General features: G+C 45.4%; 1 protein-coding gene across 1 annotated transcript in view; it reads left to right on the top strand.

Moving 5' to 3' along the window:
- Positions 1-8,812: 8,812 nt before the first annotated feature.
- The window catches only part of LOC121001628 (kinesin-like protein KIF20A), a 132,729-nt gene continuing 121,262 nt past the window's right edge, over positions 8,813-20,279 (top strand). The window contains exon 1 of the mRNA XM_040432795.1: positions 8,813-8,964. Coding sequence (XP_040288729.1) covers positions 8,836-8,964 — 129 coding nt within the window. The 5' untranslated portion in view covers positions 8,813-8,835. The remainder of the gene's footprint in view (positions 8,965-20,279) is intronic.

The raw sequence follows: 20,279 nt of genomic DNA on the forward strand, positions 1-20,279 counted from the left end.
GCAGTTCATGCTCCGATGCTGGATCGTGCAGGGCACGGGCTCTTTTATTTACATTTGCTTCCGCCCAGCAGTGTGTTCGGTGACGTCACCAGCTCTGATGGGCATGCTGTAGCACTGCCCTAGCCGTTTTACAGGCTAGGGCAGCGCTAAAGCCCCTCCACCAGTGCCGGTGACGTCACCGGGCTCACTGCTGGGCGGAAGCCTCCGCCTGGCAGCCCTAAGGAGATCCGTCACCGGAACTCCAGAAAATGCGTTTGCCCTGCACGATTCAGCGCAGGGCAAAGGAGAGCATCAGAGCATGAACTGCTCCAATGCTAACATCAGGGGGTCTGCCGGGGTGAAAATGGAGGTATGTCCGGGTTCAGCTCTGAACTCGGACAACCGCTTTAAATTTTCTCAAATCAAAAGTAAAAAAAAAAAGTTTCAAATAAAAATATTAAGCTTAAATCACTCTCCCAATTTTATGTATAAAAAGAAACAATAAAAAATAGACATATTAGGTATCGCCGTGTCTGAACTATTAAAATCAGAAAATCATTTTCATGTGCAGTGTATGGCGTAATGGAAAAAACAAAACAAAACACACAATTGACCATTTTGTAGCCACCTTTCCCCCTCCCCCCCCCTAATAAATTGAATAAGGACTCATGCACACAAAAAAAAAATTTGCAGGTTGGATTTGGACCCATTCACTTCAATGGGGCCGCATAAGATGCGTACTGCACACCGCGCGCTGTCCGCATCCGTATGTCCATTCCATGGCATCCGCAAAAATATAGAACATGTCCTACTCTTGTTCACATTACAGACAAGGATAGGACTGTTCTGTTATGGCCCGGACGTTACATTCTGTAAAATGCGTAATGCATATGGCCGCCGGTATCCGTGTTTTGCGGATCCGCAATTTAAATGAGCCCTAACTGATGAAAAAAAATCATACAAATTACAAACCACAAAATTGGTACCAATAAAAACTATAGTTCATTCTATAAAAAAATAAGCCCTCAGCTCCGTGGATGGAAATGTTAACAAGTTATGGCTGTCAGAAAACGGCAACGCTAAGAATTTTTTGATTTTTTTAAAAAGGTTTTTCTTTTTTTAAAAGATGTAAAAAAAACTCTACAAATCTGGTTTCGCCATAATCGAATTGAGCCACAGAATGAGGATGTCATATAATTTTTAGCGCACAGTGAACACTGTAATGTCAAAACCCCAAAAAAACTTGCCGGAAATGTATTTTTTTTCCAATTTCACCCCACAAAGTCCCCCCCCCCCCATTTTCCAATGTAAAAAAATTATAATACAGCATCTCCAAATCACACTGCATAAGAGTAAATCTGTCTTCGTTGTCTATAGCAACCAATCAGATCTCAGCTTTCTTTTTTTTCTGAGCCCTGTAGGAACTGAAAGCTGAGATCTGATTGGTTGCTATAGACAACTAAGACAGATTTACTCTTATGCAGTGTGATTTGGAGATATTGGAGGCGGGATACTTTTTCGTGGGCCACCCTGTGTGTATATATATATATATATATATATATATATATATATATATTGTAAATATAACATAAACAGGATAAATTAAATGGTCTCATTAAAAAAATACAACTTGTCCTGCAAAAAATAAGACCTTATATGGCTATGTGAACGGAACATTAAAAAACGTATGGCTCTTGGAACTTGGGCAGGAAAAAAAGAAAACGCAATACTGAAAATAGGCTTCGTCTTGAAGGGGTTAAAGGGGCCTTAGGGTGAGCTGACAAGTGGGCGGCTGCAGCTTTGATAGGGTTAAAATGTATTAAATGGCTGTGTGATTTTACTAAATACTGGGTGGTTTTGGGGGTGAAACAGCTGTTTTCAGCAACATCACGTGGCCATACAATAATTTAAAAACTGCGGCGCCCGCGTCATTGCCGTCTCTGGGGAAAGTGTGATCTGTGATTGATGGCGCTAGCTTTTGTGGGGGATATCTGGGGGCCCCTTAAGGGAGGGTGGGGGGGGCAGATACAAGCATTGCAGCCATTTTTTTTTTATTATAATGGTCAAAGCTCCCAGCAGGAGGGTCCAGATACTAATGTGCCACAGACTGAGCAGGTGGGGGGCAAACAAACACGTCTGGTGACGTAATACATCCGTCTCCTCCACTGTGGGCGGGGCGGATCACAGACGGCGCATTTTCATAGGCAGAAGCATTATCCAATAGGAACGCTAGTTACCGCGGAAATGGCGGGAAATATGAAGCTGCGGCTGACGTAGTTGCCGCCCGCCTTACGTTTTGGCGGGTTTTATAGCGCTGGTTGTGTTGTGTCTTGTGTGTGCTGACAGGCGGGACCCCAGGTTTGCTTTCAGTTTGTACAGCCTGTTTTTGGTGTTAAACGCTGTAATCTTCTATCGGCTGCGGGGTAAATGTGAACAGTGTCCCACCAGTCCTGTCACTCCCAGGTTTCCACAGGATGACTTTATCTTGTCAGGTGCCCTGGAAATCCAGCCTGGACTGAGCCGGTTCCACCCTACTAAGGCCTGGTGCACACCACCTTAGTTTTAGCTGGAGCTGCATTTTTTGGCGGATTTCACGCAGAACTATTCATACGTTTCTGTGGGTCTGCAACACAAAAAACACGCCATCCACGTGCTGGCCGTTCTGCAGATAATAGGTGTGGTTGTTCTGTGACCAGATGGCAGGGAGAACTGTGGCCTGGTTGTTAGCAGTAGCCTGCACTAGACTGAGCAATGCTTAGAATGGTTGCCCTATGGCCACATGGACAGGCCCTGAGTGAGGGTCCCTGCACCACTTTTCCTCCCATTATATACGGAGGTGCACAGGTTTTTTATAGATATGATTTCCGTCATACATTCTGAGAATTAATTAGAAATGTATGTCTTTTTTTCTTCTTATTTTCGAGGTATTCTCCCCTAGACACACTGCTTACAGGTCGGACCTCATGAAGGCACTGTGCCGCCACACATTGGGGGAGATTTATAAAACTGGTGTAAAGCAGAATTGGCTTAGTTACCCATAGCAACCAATCAAATTGCACTTTTCATTTTCCAAAGGATCTTTAACCACTTCAGCCCCCAGTGCTTAAACACCCTGAAAGACCAGGCCACTTTTTACACTTCTGACCTACACTACTTTCACCGTTTATTGCTCGGTCATGCAACTTACCACCCAAATGAATTTTACCTCCTTTTCTTCTCACTAATAGAGCTTTCATTTGGTGGTATTTCATTGCTGCTGACATTTTTACTTTTTTTGTTATTAATTGAAATTTAACGATTTTTTTTGCAAAAAAATGACATTTTTCACTTTCAGTTGTAAAATTTTGCAAAAAAAACTACATCCATATATAAATTTTGCTCTAAATTTTTTGTTCTACATGTCTTTGATAAAAAAAAAATGTTTGGGTAAAAAAAAATGCTTTGGGTAAAAGTTATAGCGTTTACAAACTATGGTACAAAAATGTGAATTTCCGCTTTTTGAAGCAGCTCTGACTTTCTGAGCACCTGTCATGTTTCCTGAGGTTCTACAATGCCCAGACAGTACAAACACCCCACAAATGACCCCATTTCGGAAAGTACACACCCTAAGGTATTCGCTGATGGGCATAGTGAGTTCATAGAACTTTTTATTTTTTGTCACAAGTTAGCGGAAAATGATGATTTTTTTTTTTTTTTTCTTACAAAGTCTCATATTCCACTAACTTGTGACAAAAAATAAAAACTTCTATGAACTCACTATGCCCATCACGAAATACCTTGGGGTCTCTTCTTTCCAAAATGGGGTCACTTGTGGGGTAGTTATACTGCCCTGGCATTCTAGGGGCCCAAATGTGTGGTAAGGAGTTTGAAATCAAATTCTGTAAAAAATGACGAGTGAAATCCGAAAGGTGCTCTTTGGAATATGGGCCCCTTTGCCCACCTAGGCTGCAAAAAAGTGTCACACATCTGGTATCTCTGTATTCAGGAGAAGTTGAGGAATGTGTTTTGGGGTGTCATTTTACATATACCGATGCTGGGTGAGATAAATATCTTGGTCAAATGCCAACTTTGTATAAAAAAATGGGAAAAGTTGTCTTTTGCCAAGATATTTCTCTCACCCAGCATGGGTATATGTAAAATGACACCCCAAAACACATTCCCCAACTTCTCCTGAGTACGGAGATACCAGATGTGTGACACTTTTTTGCAGCCTAGGTGGGCAAAGGGGCCCATATTCCAAAGAGCACCTTTCGGATTTCACAGGTCATTTTTTACAGAATTTGATTTCAAACTCCTTACCACACATTTGGGCCCCTAGAATGCCAGGGCAGTATAACTACCCCACAAGTGACCCCATTTTGGAAAGAAGACACCCCAAGGTATTCCGTGAGGGGCATGGCAAGTTCCTAGAATTTTTTATTTTTTGTCACAAGTTAGTGGAATATGAGACTTTGTATGAAAAAAAAAAATAAAAATAAAAAATCTGCATTTTCCACTAACTTGTGACAAAAAATAAAAATTTCTAGGAACTCGCCATGCCCCTCACGGAATACCTTGGGGTGTCTTCTTTCCAAAATGGGGTCACTTGTGGGGTAGTTATACTGCCCTGGCATTTTCCAGGGGCCCTAATGTGTGGTAAGTAGGTAAATGACCTGTGAAATCCTAAAGGTGCTCTTTGGAATATGGGCCCCTTTGCCCACCTAGGCTGCAAAAAAGTGTCACACATGTGGTATCGCCGTATTCAGGAGAAGTTGGGGAATGTGTTTTGGGGTGTCATTTTACATATACCCATGCTGGGTGAGAGATATCTTGGCAAAAGACAACTTTTCCCATTTTTTTTTATACAAAGTTGGCATTTGACCAAGATATTTCTCTCACCCAGCATGGGTATATGTAAAATGACACCCCAAAACACATTCCCCAACTTCTCCTGAGTACGGCGATACCAGATGTGTGACACTTTTTTGCAGCCTAGATGCGCAAAGGTGCCCAAAGTCCTTTTAGGAGGGCATTTTTAGACATTTGGATACCAGACTTCTTCTCACGCTTTGGGGCCCCTAGAATGCCAGGGCAGTATAAATACCCCACATGTGACCCCATTTTGGAAAGAAGACACCCCAAGGTATTCAATGAGGGGCATGGCGAGTTCATAGAAATTTTTTTTTTTTGGCACAAGTTAGCGGAAATTGATATTTTTAATTTTTTTCTCACAAAGTCTCCCGTTCCGCTAACTTGGGACAAAAATTTCAATGTTTCATGGACTCAATTTGCCCCTCACGGAATACCTGGGGGTGTCTTCTTTCCGAAATGGGGTCACATGTGGGGTATTTATACTGCCCTGGTATTCTAGGGGCCCTAAAGCGTGAGAAGAAGTCTGGAATATAAATGTCTAAAAAAATTTACGCATTTGGATTCCGTGAGGGGTATGGTGAGTTCATGTGAGATTTTATTTTTTGACACAAGTTAGTGGAATATGAGACTTTGTAAGAAAAAAAAAAATAATTCCGCTAACTTGGGCCAAAAAAATGTCTGAATGGAGCCTGACAGGGGGGGTGATCAATGACAGGGGGGGTGATCAATGACAGGGGGGGTGATCAATGACAGGGGGGGTGATCAATGACAGGGGGGGTGATCAATGACAGGGGGGGTGATCAATGACAGGGGGGGTGATCAATGAGTCTATATGGGGTGATAACCACAGTCATTGATCATGCCCCTGTAAGGCTTCATTCAGACGTCCGGATGCGTTTTGCGGATCCGATCCATCTATCAGTGGATCCGTAAAAATCATGCGGACGTCTTATGGAGCTTTACAGGGGGTTGATCAATGACAGGGGGGTGATCAGGGAGTCTATATGGGGTGATCAGGGGTTAATAAGTGACGGGGGGGGGGGGGGGGTGTAGTGTAGTGGTGCTTGGTGGGACTTTACTGAGCTACCTGTGTCCTCTGGTGGTCGATCCAAACAAAGGGGACCACCAGAGGACCAGGTAGCAGGTATATTAGACGCTGTTATCAAAACAGCGTCTAATATACCTGTTAGGGGTTAAAAAAAACACATCTCCAGCCTGCCAGCGAACGATCGCCGCTGGCAGGCTGCAGATCAACTCTTACCTTCCGTTCCTGTGAGCGCGCGCGCGTTCACAGGAAATCTCGCGTCTCGCGAGATGACGCATATATGCGTGACTGTGCGCAGGGCTGCCACCTCCGGAATGCGATCCTGCTTTAGGCGGTCCGGAGGTGGTTAAAAAAAAAAAAGTGGAATCTGGTTGCTATGGCAACTAAGCCAGTTCTACATTATACCAGTTTTGATAAATCCTATTGGTCTAATGCATGAGTGTGGAAACTGCAGATAACTCCCAATATTCTGGTTTGATGTGACTAAAGATTTATAATCGCGTCACCTCAATATGCTGCCTAGAATACTGTAATATAGCGCAGATGGCACCGGGTTCAGAGCTGAACCTGGACATACCCTTATTTTCACCCAGGCAGCCTCCCTTTTGTTTATAATAAAACACTGCTTCCGCCCGGCAGTGTGGTCTGTGACGTCACCGGCTATGAAAATGGAGGTATGTCCGGGTTCAGCTCTGAACCCGGACAGCCCCTTTAAAGGGCATCTGTCAGCAGATTTGTTCCTATGACACTGGCTGCCCTATTACATGTGCACTTGGCAGCTGAAGGCATCTGTGTTGGTCCCATGTTCTTATGTGCCCACATTACTAAGAAATTGATGTTTTAATATATACTAGGGCTGCACGATATATCGAAAAAATTATCGAATCGCGGTAATCGCCAAATGCGATATGGCGATTTGGCCGACCCGAAAATGCTGCGATTATATATGAAGGGGCCCCGCGCATATAACTGGCTTTGTATGTAAAGTATTTTACTACTGTCTGAAACAATCTCTCTCCTATTGATAAAATGGCCAGCCTCTGTACTCACTTTCACTATGAATGCACTGCAGCGAGCCGGCTGGTGTGTGACTGACGTCACTTAGTAACGCTCCTGAATTAAGTGGGAGGAGCGTGACTGAGTCACGCGCCGGCCAGCTCGCTGCAGTGCATTCATAGTGAAAGTGAGTACAGAGGCTGGCCATGTTATCAATAGGAGAGAGATTGTTTCAGACAGTAGTAAAATACTTTACACACAAAGCCAGTTATGTGCGCAGTTTAGGACACATGAGGGGACACAGGGCCATGAGGGGGACCAGCATAAGATGCTATTTGTGTCTTATGCTGGCCCCCCTCATGGCTTTATGTGTCATAGCACAGATCCACCCCATAACGGTGTCCTCCACAGATCCACCCCATAACGGTGTCCTCCACAGATCCACCCCATAACGGTGTCCTCCACAGATCCACCCCATAACGGTGTCCTCCACAGATCCACCCCATAACGGTGTCCTCCACAGATCCACCCCATAACGGTGTCCTCCACAGATCCACCCCATAACGGTGTCCTCCACAGATCCACCCCATAACGGTGTCCTCCACAGATCCACCCCATAACGGTGTCCTCCACAGATCCACCCCATAACGGTGTCCTCCACAGATCCACCCCATAACGGTGTCCTCCACAGATCCACCCCATAACGGTGTCCTCCACAGATCCACCCCATAACGGTGTCCTCCACAGATCCACCCCATAACGGTGTCCTCCACAGATCCACCCCATAACGGTGTCCTCCACAGATCCACCCCATAACGGTGTCCTCCACAGATCCACCCCATAACGGTGTCCTCCACAGATCCACCCCATAACGGTGTCCTCCACAGATCCACCCCATAACGGTGTCCTCCACAGATCCACCCCATAACGGTGTCCTCCACAGATCCACCCCATAACGGTGTCCTCCACAGATCCACCCCATAACGGTGTCCTCCACAGATCCACCCCATAACGGTGTCCTCCACAGATCCACCCCATAACGGTGTCCTCCACAGATCCACCCCATAACGGTGTCCTCCACAGATCCACCCCATAACGGTGTCCTCCACAGATCCACCCCATAACGGTGTCCTCCACAGATCCACCCCATAACGGTGTCCTCCACAGATCCACCCCATAACGGTGTCCTCCACAGATCCACCCCATAACGGTGTCCTCCACAGATCCACCCCATAACGGTGTCCTCCACAGATCCACCCCATAACGGTGTCCTCCACAGATCCACCCCATAACGGTGTCCTCCGCAAATAGACCTCTAGCACAATTCCCTTAAAATATTGCATCGCATATAGTTATCGCAATTTTTAGGGCCCTAATCGCAATCGCACAAAATTCCCATATCGTGCAGCCCTAATATATACAAAGGGGTCTCTAGGAGCAACGGGGGCGTTAATAGTGCCTAAGAGCTCAGGCACACAAATGTGTTTATTTTCTATGTCCGTTCAGTAAAAAAAATAGAGCATGTCTTCTTATTATTGTCTGCATTACAGGCAAGGATAGCACTGTTCTATCAGGGGCCAGCTGTTCCGTTCCGCAAAATACGGAATGCACACGGATGTCATCCATATTTTTTATAGACTGCAAAATACATAGTCTTGTGTATGAGCCCTAACATGGCAGATTCCTGTGTTGCATCCATGGGGGAACACTTCCCTCATCTCACCATTTGTGTATCTATTAGTATCTGGTGAGGAGGATCACTTCGCTCATAATACAATTGAGGTAGCACAATATAATGCTGCAATCAGGTGGCATTTTTTTTGGCAGTACCGCTGTAATTTGCCATATGGTCACAGTGAATAATTGTTGACTTTGCATTTTTGTGACCTTTTTATTGCTTTATTCCTTTCCATTTGAGTGTTTCATTTCTTTCCCAGTTACTACTGCAGGAAGAATACCCAGTGATGGATACAGCCCTGATAGATACGAGGGACGACAGTGCCATGCTTTTGGCAGAACAGAGCTCGCTGCTGGATCCCTCAGTGTGCGGTGCTGCGGGGGACACGCTCACCTCTGACTCCTCAGTACTGGTGGTAAGACCTCTTCCATTCTTGCTGCATAGGATTGAAACCTTTCTACATCTTTTCTTTCCTCCAGTACAATACACATAGTTTATACAAAACTTTCCATTAAGGATGACTTCTAGCACTAAGTGTTTTTCCTTTAGGCAAATCCGCTTGTGTTGTGCGCTGCAGATTTTTTATTTTATTTATTTATTACCCTGTAAGCGGAGAGGGTTTGTAAAACCCCATTCACCAAGGGCCAAAGTTTAACCCATAGAGGACCTGCATGTACGGTGCTGTTGGACGTCACTTGAGGACCAGCGCCGTACATGAACGGCGGGCTGATCGGGCGGGTGCACCGATCATCAGCACTAACCCGGAAATCACTGACAGCCAGGCCTCTGCTGAATACACGGCTTCAGTGAAAACACAGATGCCGGCTTATTAACCCCTTGTATGCCACGATCAAAGCTGACCACGGCATGCGGAGGGTACAGGTGCCCCCCACGCTGCAGTGGTGGGGACCTGATGGCAGTGAAAGCAGACAGATACCTTCCATAGGCATCGGGGCTTGCCTTCTACGGAAGCCTGTGAGATCCAACCCTTGGGCTGGGTCTCACAGGCATGCTGTCAGCATACAAGCTGGCAGCCAATGCATTACAATACAGGTTGTATTGTAATGCATTGCAGAGGGGATCAGACCCCAGAAGTTGAAGTCCCAGAGTGGGACAAAAATTAAAGTGTTTTTCATAATTTAAATAAAATTTCCCAAAATTGAAAAGAAAACCAGGCATATTGGGTATTGCCGCATCCGTAATGACTGGCTCTATAAAAATCACATGATCCACCCCCTCACCTGAATGCCATAGAAAAAATAAAATAAAAACTGCTATTTTTTATTTATTTTTTCTCTCTCGTCACCTTACATCACAAAAAGTTCAACACCAACTGATCAAAAAGGCATATGCACCCCAAAATAGTACCAGTCACCTCATCCTGCAGAAAATGAGCCCCTACATAAAACAATCGGGCAAAAAGCAAAATAACTATGGCTCTCAGAATATGGAGACACTTATACATGATTTATATTTTTTTCAAAAATGTTTTTGTGTTAAAAGTGAAAAAATAAAAAAGTAGACATATTGGGTATTGCCACGTCCATAACGACCTGCTGTATAAAAATACCACATGAACTAACCCCTCAGGTGAACACCGTAAAAAAAACTGAACTCCAAACTGAATGTCAGAATGGGAAAGAAAGGTGATTTAAGCAATTTTGAGCGTGGCATGGTTGTTGGTGCCAGACAGGCCGGTCTGAGTATTTCACAATCTGCTCAGTTACTGGGATTTTCACGCACAACCATTTCTAGGGTTTACAAAGAATGGTGTGAAAAGGGAAAAACATCCAGTATGCGGCAGTCCTGTGGGCAAAAATGCCTTGTGGATGCTAGAGGTCAGAGGAGAATGGGCCGTCTGATTCAAGCTGATAGAAGAGCAACGTTGACTGAAATAACCACTCGTTACAACCGAGGTATGCAGCAAAGCATTTGTGAAGCCACAACACGCACAACCTTGAGGCGGATGGGCTACAACAGCAGAAGACCCCACCGGGTACCACTCATCTCCACTACAAATAGGAAAAAGAGGCTACAATTTGCACAAGCTCACCAAAATTGGACTGTTGAAGACTGGAAAAATGTTCCCTGGTCTGATGAGTCTCGATTTCTGTTGAGACATTCAAATGGTAGAGTCCGAATTTGGCGTAAACAGAATGAGAACATGTATCCATCCTCTGATGGCTACTTCCAACAGGATAATGCACCATGTCACAAAGCTTGAATCATTTCAAATTGGTTTCTTGAACATGACAATGAGTTCACTGTACTAAAATGGCCCCCACAGTCACCAGATCTCAACCCAATAGAGCATCTTTGGGATGTGATGGAACGGGAGCTTCGTGCCCTGGATGTGCATCCCTCAAATGTCCATCAACTGCAAGATGCTATCCTATCAGTATGGGCCAACATTTCTAAAGAATGCTATCAGCACCTTGTTGAATCAATGCCACGTAGAATTAAGGCAGTTCTGAAGGCAAAAGGGGGTCCAACACCGTATTAGTATGGTGTTCCTAATAATTCTTTGTGTATGTGTGTATATGTGTATATATATATATATATATTTTTTTTTTTTTTGGGGGGGGGGGGTGGGATTTTCTACTCTAGGGGTGCATCAGGGGGTCTTCAACTGTGACATGGCAGCTTAAAATTATCCCAGTGAAATCTGCCCTCCAAAAACCAGATGGCGCTCCTTTTCTTCTGCGCCCTGCCGTGTGCCCGTACAGCAGTTTGACTAGATATGTTTTTTTTTTTTTCTGTAAACTACAGAATCGGGGTTAGGCCTCATGCACAAGGCTGTTGCCTGGCCATGGCCGCATTGCGGCCAGCAAACAGTGGGTTCCGCAATCCTGAGCTGTGGTGTGAAAAGGAGGCACGGAACCCCACGGGAGAACTATGGAGTGCTTCTGTGGTGTTTCTGTCCGTGCCTCCTTACCTCCAAAAAAGGTGCGGTAGGATCACGGACCCATTCAGGTTTAATGGGTCTCAATCCGGCCGCTGCAAATGCGGCCCCCAATGCACGGAATAGCCGCAGAATGTCCGTGTGCACAAGGCCTAATATGTTTTGTTTAGCTTTTAACCCTTGCCTTGTTAGCGTAAAAAATGGATTAAAATGAAAAATCTGCCAAAAAAGTGAAATTCAGAAATTTCATCGACACTTTACTTTTATTCTTGTGGAACACCTAAGGGGTTAACAGTTAGTAAAACTAAGATTTAGGCTACTTTCACGCTCGCATTTTGTGCGGATCAGTCATGGACAGATCCGTTCAGATAATACAACAGTCTGCAACTGTTCAGAATGGATCCGTTTGTATTATCTTTAACATAGCCCAGACGGATCCGTCTTGAACAGCATTTAAAGTCAATGGAGGACGGATCCGTTTTGTATTGTGCCAGATTGGGGACGAATCCGTTTTCTATGACACATTCACTTACATTGTGTGTCAGGACGGATCCGTTTTCTGACACAATCTGGCACAATAGACAACCGATCCGTCCTCCATTGACTTTCAATGCTGTTTAAGATGGATCCGTCTTGGCTATGTTAAAGATAATACAAACTGATCCGTTATGAACGGTTGCAGGCGGTTGTATTATCTGAACGGATCCGTACATGACGTATCCGCACAAAACGCGAGCGTGAAAGTAGCCTAAGGCCTCTTTCACACTTGCGTTGTTGGGATCCGGCGTGCACTTCCGTTGCCGGAGGTGCCCGCCGGATCCGGAAAAACGCAAGTGTACTGAAAGCATTTGAAGACGGAACAGTCTTCCAAATGCTTTCAGTGTTACTATGGCAGCCAGGACGCTATTAAAGTCCTGGTTGCCATAGTAGGAGCGGGGAGCAGTATACTTACAGTCCGTGCGGCTCCCGGGGCGCTCCAGAATGACGTCAGAGCGCCCCATGCGCTTGTGGCGCCCTGACGTCACTCTGGAGCGCCCGGGGAGCCGCACGGACGGTAAGTATACTGTTCCCCCGCTCCCCGCTACACTTTACCATGGCTGCCAGGACTTTAGCGTCCCAGCAGCCATGGTAACCACTCTGAAAAAGCTAAATGTCGGCTCCGGCAATGCGCCGAAACGACGTTTAGCTTAAGGCCGGATCAGGATCAATGCCTTCCAATGGGCATTAATTCCGGATCCGGCCTTGCGGCAAGTGTTCCGGATTTTTGGCCGGAGCAAAAAGCGCAGCATGCTGCGGTATTTTCTCCGGCCAAAAAACGTTCCGTTCCGGAACTGAAGACATCCTGATGCATCCTGAACGGATTTCTCTCCATTCAGAATGCATTAGGATAATCCTGATCAGGATTCTTCCGGCATAGAGCCCCGACGACGGAACTCTATGCCGGAAGACAAGAACGCAGGTGTGAAAGAGCCCTAAATCTTAGTTTTACAAACTTTGTTAACCCCTTAGGTGTTCCACAAGAATAAAAGTAAAATGTAGATGAAATTTCAGAATTTCACTTTTACCCCTCACCCACGACAGCACCACGAGAGGATGGATCCGCCACCAAAGACAGGAAACCTGTGGCACAAAAAGGCGGAGACTCCTCTCTGCCCTCAGTATGGTTTCCTGACTGAAGGGGAGCCTGTGGTTCGTCCTCTTCTCCCTAGGCTGCCCGTTTTTGTGGCACGCATTCATTCTTCATTCAGACCTTCTATTGCTTCAACCTGTACTGCCAGATTCCTTATGTGTTTGTCTGACCTAGAGGAACAAATAAAGAACAAGAGCCCTAGATGGGACGTTTTAGCTAGTCTCCCTACTATTAAAAAGGCGGTAGATTTTTATTTTTTTTTTATTTTTTTTTTTCTTCTTTAGCGGACGCTATTAGATTGTCTGCCCGGCAGGACTGGCTAACTCCGCTTGCAGGGCCCTATGGCTGAAAAATTGGAAGGGAGACTTAAAGTCTAAGAAAAGACTATGTGCAGTACCTTGTGAGGGGGAGTATCTATTCGGATCAGCTCTGGATGACCTGTTGGATAAGGCTGCTGACAAGAGAATTTCCTACACAGCACCTTCTTCCTTTTTTTTTTTTTTTTTTTTTTTCAGGGAAAGGTCCAACCGATCCTTTTGCACCTTTCGGAGTAACAGAGAAAATACAAAGGAAGATAAATCTTACAAACCAAGATCCCAAAGAGAAGGAGCAAAAGGTTATTTCTTCAATAAACAAATCAGAGGGGGGAGAGAGTCTGAACAGCAATTACGCCAGGGACAATGTAGGAGGAAGGTCCAAGCACTTTCTACCTGCATGGACCCAGATTTCTAGCAGCCCTTGGATTCTGGAAACTTTAAAAGGGGGGTTAAAGCTGGAATTCCGTTTGTCTTCCTTCAAGATTCGTGATTACGGAAGCAGCGCAAAAAGATGGAGCGGCAATCTTGTCAGAAGTACAGTCTTTAGCAGAAAAGGTCTTAGTAGCAGTCCCGAAGCATCAGGAAGGAGAGGGGTTTTATTCCTCTCTATTTTTGGTGAAAAAAGCCTGATTGGTTCCTACAGAACCATAATCTTTTTAAAGAGACTGAACTATTTTCTTCTAGAGAAAAAGTTCAGAATGGAGACTATCAACTCAACGATAAATCTACTCTTCCCAGGATGCTTCATGGCTGTTCTGGACTTGAAGGACGCCTATCTCCATGTTCCGATTCATCAAGACTATCAAAAATACCTGAGATTTGCAGTTCAGATGGAAGGAGAATTGAAACACTGGCAGTTTCAGGCACTCCCATTCGGCTTAGCAATGTCCCCCAGGGTCTTCACCAAGGTGATGGCAGAAATGTCAGATCACATCCGGGAAAGGGACATATTATTTATACCTTATCTCGACAATTTTTTGATTGTGGCAGAAACAGAGAGAGCCTGCGAGTTGGCGGTCTTGGAAGTAATCCGCATCTTGAAGCTGGGTTGGATTCTCGACGACAAGTCAAAGCCAACACTAATTCAACGTCAACAGTTCCTGGGCCTAATCTTGGACTCCAGGCTCCAGAGGTGTTTGACAGAAGAGAAGATAGCCGGTATACGACAGAAAATTCAAAACTTAAAGGGATTCTGTCATCAGAAATGAGCCCTATAAGCTAAACATATGGCGATGTCCCTTGTAAAACACCGAATCCTAAAGTGAGTTTATCAAATGCCCGTGGTTCTATATTCCTAAAAAAGCTCTTTATATCACCTGTCAATCACTTAAAAATGTATCCAAGGGGATGTCTCATGGTGAAAGGTGCCCAGCTGAGGAAAATGTTCAGGTGGACTTTGAGTCGCCATCAGATTTCCCAGGGAGAGTGGTGTCTGGACCAGAACGTGTTCTCCCAGATCTTCTCTCTCTCTCCCCCCCCCCCCTGTCTCCAGAGGGATCCCTATGTGGGTGGGATTTTCCTCTGGCCTATGCTTTCCCTCTGATTCCCCGAGTGCTGAGGAAAGTAAGGGAAGACCAGGCAAGGGTAATTCTAATCGTCCCATTTTGGCCGAAGAGACCATGGTTTACATGGTTGAGAAAGCTTTCGATCTCAGATCCTTGGGTGGTCCCGACAACTCCAGGATCTTCTTTTTCAGGGTCCGATTTTCCATCCGCAGGTGGACAACCTCCACCTGACGGCATGGAACTTGAGGCAGTTAAGGAGTAAGGGTTTTTCTGTCAACCTAACAAACACCCTTTTAGGTAGCAGAAAAAGAATAACTGTCTATTTATGCCAGAACCTGACGGAACGGAGGCAAACTGATGCATTCTGAGCGAATCCTTTTCCATTCAGAATGCATTAGGGCAAAACTGATCCACTTATTTTTTGCAGGACAAGTTGTACTTTCTAATGTCACCATTTACAGTTGCATACCATGTAGTAAAGAGCGCGAAAAAAATTCCAAATGAGGTAGAATTGGGGGAAAAAACTTAATTCTGATGAAGGTTTTTTATTTTTATAATTTTTTTTACACTGTACACTATGTGGTAAAATTGACCTGTTGCCTTCATTCTCCAGGTGAGTACGGTTCCAATGATACCACACTTGTATAATCAGTGCTCCAGACAAAAAAAAATGACCTAAAAATTTAGGAGCCAAATTTCAAAATGTGTATATAATTAAAAAAAAAAAAAAAAAAGGACTTTGAGAAGATGAGACGCAGGTCACAGTAGTGAGCCAGCACTACATATAGGAAAAAACAGCACCACATGCCTCTCACATCCAGGGACATCTTCTGGGGGACAAGGTGACTAAAATGGCGAATTGCGTGGTTTAGAGGTTTTTTTTGTGTCACGGCCTTCACCGAGCGGGAATATTTTTTAATATTTTAATAGCTCACACTTTTTGGGACGTGGCGATATGTAATATGTTTATTCTTTGTTTGTAAATTTTATATGTAAAACTGGGAAGGGGCCATTTAAACTTTTAGTATTTTGGTGTGTGTTTTTTACTTTTTTATTTAATAACCATTTCTTCCCTTAGGGACTAGAACCTGGATCTTTTTCATCCCTTGTGCTATTCACCCTGATAGATCTCTATCAGGGTGAATAGGATGTCGCACATCTCCCTGCTGCCCTGTGCTTTGTGCACACAGCAGCAGAGAGCTGAACATGGCAGCCAGGGCTTCAGAAGCATCCTGGCTGCCATGGTAACAATCTGAGCCCCAGCAGTGTAATCTGCCACTGCCACCAATGAAGGGGATGGGACCCTGTGCCCACCATATAACAATAGGGGGGGGGCTACGACGACTTGTGGCCAGTGATAATTGGGGGGGAAGGGGGGGGGTGCACTGCACCACCAATGAATGTAATTAAAAAGAGAACCTTTCGTGGGTCCAAAGAATATGAACTTAGTAGCAGGCTGCATAGAGCGGCGCCCAGGGATCTAAGTGCACTTACTATTATTCCTGGGCGCCGCTCCGTTCGTCCGCTGTGGCCCCCGGTATTTTCAACATTCAGAGCAAGGAGGAGGAGAGGCCAGTGTCTCTCCTTCTCCCTGACAGCAGCGCTGTCCAATCACAGCTCAGAGCCAGGGAGATTTTTTTTTTTTCTCCCTGGCTCTGAGCTGCGATTGGACAGCGCTACTGTCAGGGAGAAGGAGAGACACTGGCGTCTCCTCCTCCTTGCTCTGAATGTTGAAAATACCGGTGGCCACAGCGGACGAACGGAGCGGCGCCCAGGAATAATAGTAAGTGCACTTAGATCCCTGGGCGCCGCTCTATGCAGCCTGCTATTAATTCTTTGGACCCACGAAAGGTCCTCTTTAACTCCTTTATACAATTGTCTGCAGCGGTATCACAGACCCGGCACCCGTCCTCAATAACAGGGCATGCGATCTGTGGCACCTGAATGAGGGGTTAATTGCCGCGGATCGCATGCCCTGTTATTGAGGCCGGGTGCCGGGTCTGTGATACTGCTGCCTATACTTATGTTTTACATTCATTGGTGGCGCAGTGGCGACAACTCCTCCCCTACTATCTCCCCATTGGTGGTGGCGGCCGCATCAGTGGAGAGGGAGGGACTCCTTCCTTCTCCACTGTGCTACTGAAGAGAACTTGGGCTGCGCAGGATCGCGGCGGTACAGTCGCAAATGGCGACAAGACTATAAAAAGTCTTGTCGCCATCTGCAAATTTTAAGGCGCATTGGCGACCGTTTTGGTCGCCATCTGGAGCCCTGATAATACTGGAAAAAAATGTAAAACCTTTGAGGGAATTTTTATTTTTTTTAATAACCATATTCTGACCCCTATTTTTGTAGTTGTGTACGGGGCTGTGTGAGGGCTCATTTTTTGCAGGACTAGCTGTTCTTTTCAGTCACAACAATTTTCAGTGCGACTTTTTGGCAAATTGGTTGTCTTTATTTTTTTTCCCCACTACGCTATTTGCCGTATGCCATTAATATTGATACATTTTAACAGTGTGGGCATTTTCGCACGCGGTGATGCCCATGATGTTTTTTTTTTTGTCACCTTCGGTGACTAACTGGTGATCATTCGATTGCCCATAGTATTCAGTGACAGTTTTTGTTTTCCAGTATTGAGCCCCTATGACAGAACTCAATACTGATCAGTTTTATCCTGATGCTTTCTGAATGGAGAGCATTCAGTTCAGTCCCTTATGTTTTTTGGACGGAGAAAATACTGCAGCATGCTGCAGTTTTCTCTCCGGCCAAAAATACTGATCACATGCAGGATACAGCAAGTGTATTAGTGCAGGGTCCGGCATTGAGTGTTCCGGCAAAAAGGATACAGCTTTCCGGTCTGCTCATGCGCAGACCTTTAAAAATGCTAAAATAATTAATACTGTATCTGTTTTTCCGGATGACACCTGAGAGCCTGATCTGGTATTTCAATGCACTTGTCAGACGGATCCGCATCCGGATCCGTCTGACAAATGCAATCAGTGTGCGGCCATATTGCCGGATCCGGCAGGCAGTTCCAGCGACGAAACCACCTGCTGGAATACTCTGAAAGTGTGAAAGTACCCTAAATAGCCATCATTGAAGACTTCATTTGCACTATATTAATGCAAGGCTGCCACCTAGTGGCCTGTATTGATATATACATCTAATTGACTCTGAAGCCTGCTTGAGGCTTCGGTCAATTAGCGCAAGGTAACAGGTTCCCCGATCTCAGCCATGAAAGCTGTTACCGGACCGGAAGCGTGCGACTTCCGGTTCCTGTTTACGCAGATGCCGTGGTCACATTTGACCACGGCATCTTAAGGGCAAGATGTATGCGATCAGCCTTATGTGCCGCGGCTAAGGTGCCCGCTGCACGTGCGAGGTGGCGCCATGTTTAGGGATTGGACTCATGACGTACAGCTACATCATGGGTCCTTAAAGGGGTATTCCCATCATCATTTTTCATACTTGCCTGCGTCCAGCTCGACGTTCACTTCCTGGATTTGGCAGGGCTTGATTGACGTCTTCTCCCAGCCGGGCCGCGCTTGCGCAGAAGACTGAAGATTTTCTCCCGGCCGGGCCGCACAATGTCCTGAACATGAGCGTTCGTGGTTCTGTACTATACTGGCCAGGAAGAAGTCGTCGTGGCGCATGTGCGGCGGCGTGCGTTTTCAGGACATTGCGTGGCCCAGCCGGGAGAAAATCTTCAGTCTTCTGCACAAGCATAGCCCGGCCAGATTCGACAGGCGAGAGGTGGCTGTAACCAGGGGAGATAAAAGACAACAATCGGGTAAGAGGGGACTTATTTTCTCAAAAAGGGTGGGAATTGGATAATATAATGTATTTACAAAAATTATCACTGTCAAATCATTAACATATTTAACAGTTATCATTGAGATGGGAATACCCCTTTAAAGGGTTAAAAAGCCCCTCCCCGCCCTCACTCTCCAGTGTTTTCAAAATTGCTACATTGGATAGGATCCAACTTATTTATTTGAACTCACAATGTTTACATCACATTGATCCAAAAAAGTCAGAACAACCAACAAAACAAAGGAGGGAGGTGTAATACCGGGTGCTGTCATGTCGGACTCCTGGAAAACCATTTACCGGTAAGACTAAGGGCTCATTCACACGAACGTATTTTGCGTTCCGTCTACGGGCTGTTTTCTGCGTTCCGTATATGGAGCAATATTTATTTCAATGGGTCCGCAAAAGATGTGGACAGCACTCTGTGTGCTGTCCGCATCTGTTGCTCTGTTCCGCGGCCCTGCAAAAATTGAGTCCTGTCCTATTCTTGTCTGTTTTGCGGACAGGAATAGGCATTTCTATAATGGGCCTCCTGTTCCGTTCTGCAAATTGCGGAAGGCACACGGGTGGCATCCTTTTTTTTGCAGATCCGCAGTTTTGGACCGCAAAAAAAAACCTCTTGGTCGTGAACGAGCCCTAAATCTTAGTTTCCAGGACGTCCCTCCATGACAGCACCACTGGAGAACTATCAAATTAGACAGAACTAGGGGGGAGGGGGGGACCACTGCCTGGAGGACTTTCCGTCCAAATGCCAGATCTTGGTTGGCTAGTATGTCTAGCCTATAATATTTAGCGAACATAAGAAAATTAGACCAAGTAGCTGCCTTGCAAATTTGGTCAACCGGGGCCTCTGCTTTCTCCGCCTACGAGGCAGCCATAGCTCTGGTCAAATGGGCTCTCACAAAGGGCAGGATATACACTGAAGTCTGTAGGATTCCATGATTGTCTCCTTTATCCATTTAGCCAAGGTCTGTTTTGAGGCCTTGCTGCCTCTGTTCCTTCCACCGAACTGAACGAAAAGATTAGTTGATTTTCTCCAGGATTCTGTTCTCTGAAGATATGCCAGGATTATTCTTCTGACGTCTAGGCGATGGAAACGCTCCTCCTGCACCTTTTTGGGGCAGGCACAAAAGGAAGGAAGAATTATTTCCTGTTCTCTATGAAAAGGAGAGACCACCTTTGGTAAGAAAGACGGATGCAGCCTCAGTATTATACGGTCGTCTAAGATATTCAAGTATGGTTCAGTCATTGACAAGGCCTGATTCTCTCCTATTCTACTGGTTGTGGTTATAGCTACCAGGAAAGAGGCTTTGAGGGACAAAAGCTTATCCGATATGTTATACTGGCTCAAACTGTGTCTCGCAAAGGGCATTTAGGACTACATATAAATCCCCATGTTGGGCTTATGCTAGACACTGCCTTTACGAATCTTTTTATCCATCTATGTTCCGCCAATTGGAGTGTCCAGAAAACAGGCTAATGCCGAAATCTTGACTTTTTAGGGTACTAGGTCTTAGCCTCATATCATATCCCATATGAAGAAAATCCAGAATGTTACCTATTGAGGG

This window comes from Bufo bufo, chromosome 5, assembly GCF_905171765.1.
Source record: "Bufo bufo chromosome 5, aBufBuf1.1, whole genome shotgun sequence".
NCBI lineage: Eukaryota > Metazoa > Chordata > Amphibia > Anura > Bufonidae > Bufo > Bufo bufo.